This window comes from Coregonus lavaretus (genome assembly GCF_964263955.1).
Source record: "Coregonus lavaretus genome assembly, contig: HAP1_SCAFFOLD_438, whole genome shotgun sequence".
NCBI classification, from domain to species: Eukaryota; Metazoa; Chordata; class Actinopteri; order Salmoniformes; family Salmonidae; genus Coregonus; species Coregonus lavaretus.
In genome coordinates, this window is record NW_028159714.1 from 305,750 (window position 1) to 309,242 (window position 3,493).

Here is a 3,493-nt window from a genome sequence, read left to right on the forward strand (position 1 = left end):
AACCGTTTATTTCCATTGAAGTAAAGGGAGTTAATCTCCTTCATCAGACTCTTCCTTAAACTTTTTGCTGCCATAATAGTGCTCAGCTGTGATATTTCATCATTCTTGCAGCAGAGCGGCAGTTGATTGATATCAGGTCAAGGGTCTGACCTCAGAGACGTCGTGTACCTATTCGTTTTTAGACACACGACTCGCTAGACATTTATTACGGGCCTCCGTACTTTTAGAAAGCCCAGAGGGTTGTTCAGATAACCTGCCAATGTCCTAATCTTGTCCTTTTGGCCTTGCGAGAAGGTGACTGTCTGATCCCACTGAATTGCCCCGCTCGGTTGTCGTCATGTGACTTGTATTACAAAGGGTCTTTGTAAGAGTCTTCTACACCTGACCTGGAACGAGCTTATCTACTACAGAATCACTCCGAAAGAAAGATTTATTTGGAAAGAACAAACAACAACAAAGGAGATGGTAAAGATAGGGGGGGTTGATGGGTAACACGGCACCCTTACTGTTATACCCCCCCCACCCCTCCATCCATTGGCTGCCGCTGGGGGTGGAGAGGTGGTGCCTAGTAAACTGCCAAGGTGTTGCTGGTGGAGTAAACCCAACGACGACCATATAAAAAGGTCCTCACCGTGTCCTCTCACCTCACACACGACACCGTCAGAATGATCATCGGTCGTTGTCATACACAGATGTGGGTGTTGGTAGCAGCAGCAGCAGCAGCAGTAGGGGTGTCAGGGTCGGAGACCACACCCCGATCCGTGGCCCAGTCCCAGACCCTCCAGTCCCTCCACTGCCCGCCCTGCGACAGGATCCACTGCACCCACCGCCGGGCCCTGAAGCTCCAGTGTAAGGGCGGCCTGACCACGGGGGTGTGCGGCTGCTGCCCGGCCTGCGCCAGGACCGCTGGGGAGAGCTGCGGGGGGACCTGGGACTACCTGGGGAAGTGTGACGAGGCGCTGCTGTGTGTCTACCAGGACTCTGTCTCGGCTGCTGAGGGAAAACCAGACGCAGAGGAGCGTAAAGGGATCTGTAAAGCAGGTAGGATACACTGACGGACAACAGTCCCCCGCCGCCATGTTATACAATGCACTCATCTTATGGTGATCACATCTGTGCAGGACAATTTGGTCACTAGAAGTGGGTTGATTACAGTAACCGCATTCACTATAAGAAGAGTGCACTGTGGTGAAATCAAGGAGGAGAATGTCCTTGGACCTAGATGATAGAACAGTGTCACTGCAGGGGCGCAACTTTCACTGGGGACGGGGGATTTTTGTCCCCCCCCAATTTTAAAATTGGAGTGTGATACAAAACGAGGCAACGGTGTGCTTTAGGACCATGCGGACGCCTCCGAGCGGTCGGGTAGGCTGTTTGGAGCGTTTATCCGACTGGATTTTTTTTTTTTTACATGTCCCCCCCCCCCCCACACACACTTCTAAAAACCAAAGTTGCGCCCCTGCTGAACTATACATGATGCATGATAAAATCTCATTGGTTTTGAATGAGAAGCGCTGCAGCTGTGCTTCAGAATCACGGTCTGGTGCTCATACACGGTGGCTGACGTGTAATGAATCATAAAATTATGCAAATGTTGTTTTTAATGCAATACTAAATCAGTAATACAATGTGCATTTGATACCTGACATGTAATCAATTGAGCTGTGAAGACGTACGCACCAGAAATTGGCCGTGATTATTGCTATTCTTATTTTACGAGCTGTGAAAAGCGATAGTGTCGGTTAAGGAATCCTTTGAATCAAAGACACTTTCTCCTGTTAACGGTTAACACATAATTACACCTGTTATCTAGACTCATGGTGAAATAAATGGTCCTACCTGTTGTCTAGACTCATGGTGAAATGAATGGTCCTACCTGTTGTCTAGACTCATGGTGAAATAAATGGTCCTACCTGTTATCTGAATTCATGGTGAAATGAATGATCCTACCTGCTACTATCGTCTGTATAGTTAAAGGATTCAACTGTTGTAGATTCTCCTATTTAATATATCTGACATCACAGAAAGATAGCAAAGTCTGACCACTAAAGATCGCTCTATATAGGATGGATGCTCATAGTGGTCACCTTTCATTGTTTTACACACTACTAGTAGTAGTAGTAGTTTTACGAGCTTGGCATGAATAGTAATGTATGGATTAGCTCGTATGACGTGAATAGTAATGTATGGATTAGCTCGTATGACATGAATAGTAATGTATGGATTAGCTCGTATGACGTGAATAGTAATGTATGGATTAGCTCGTATGACGTGAATAGTAATGTATGGATTAGGTTGTATGGCGTGAATAGTAATGTATGGATTAGCTCGTATGACATGAATGGTAATGTATGGATTAGGTTGTTTACCTTCCTTTGTCTCATAAGCTGTTTTTTTCCTGACAGTGCTGGAGACCCTGGATGTGGAGTCCTGTCGCCCAGAATGCACCTGGGAGTACTGTCAGGCCAATCCTAATGAGGTGTGCTCTGCCAGGTGGGTGAATATATCTGGACTGGGACATCTCAGTCCGAACCCACAGTCCATTCCCTCTCTCCCTCTCTCCCTCCCCTGTTTTCCTGGTCTGGAAACACTTTAAGAATAATTCTCAAAAGTTGGGGTCAATTCTATTAAATCTGTCAGAATTTTAATTTTAATTGACCCCCCCAACTCTACCTCTCAGTTCCCACACAGACTCCTTTTACTCTCCTCACTTGCCTCCCATGTTCTACCCTTTTCATGTCCTTTACAAGCTCTATGGTTTACTCTCTCTCCCTGCGGCAGGTCAGTGTCCCTGGAGAAGCAGGAGTGTCATGGTACCTGCCAGCACACGTCATGCTCCAGCTGTCTGGTCCTGAGACCCCCTTCCTCAGCCTCCTGCCCCCAGACCTGTGCTCCCTCAGACCCTGCCTGCCTGCACCGCTTTGGGAGGTGTGTTCACAACCACCTGGCCGAGCCCCACCGCCGCCACAACCTCCCCGTCTGCCACCACAACCTACAGGTGAGCTGCAGCATGCCAAGTTTTCGAACGGACTAATCATACCCAGAATTCTAACTGTATGACAGCATTTTCATGGTGGCATCTACATCAGGGTAGCAGTTGTAAATGCTTTATATTTCTTATAATGGATTGAACATTCACAGCCTTGTTTTGGAATAATACATTTCTTCACCTTTTGAATTGTGTATATCTTTTTCCTCACCAGAGTAATGCGGAGGGGTATTTTGTGTGCTTGGTGCCTGGATGTCCAAATGCTGTGAACTGATTCTTTGAGAAGAAACTAAATGTCCACTGATACAGTATGTTACAGATACTGACTGGCAGCTATTTTCAAATACACATTACTTGAATGACTTGACAATAATCCGATTTTGTGGTGCACACATTGCCTGTGTACATTTTTGAATGTGATAAATTGACTGCATATTGAATTTTGTGAATAAAAAATTATATTTTGTAAATTACGACGTGTCCTTATATACCCCCAAGTTGTTT

The 3,493-nt window shown here is 46.2% G+C and overlaps 1 protein-coding gene across 1 annotated transcript; it reads left to right on the top strand.

The window, feature by feature from the left end:
• Positions 1-692: 692 nt before the first annotated feature.
• Positions 693-3,263, top strand: LOC311122515 (uncharacterized protein; the record flags this gene model as incomplete). Its single annotated transcript, XM_084196855.1, has 4 exons — positions 693-1,041; positions 2,406-2,493; positions 2,782-2,998; positions 3,204-3,263. The coding sequence occupies 4 exons, from the start codon at positions 693-695 to the stop codon at positions 3,261-3,263; spliced, it is 714 nt and encodes a 237-aa protein (XP_084052981.1).
• Positions 3,264-3,493: the final 230 nt, after the last annotated feature.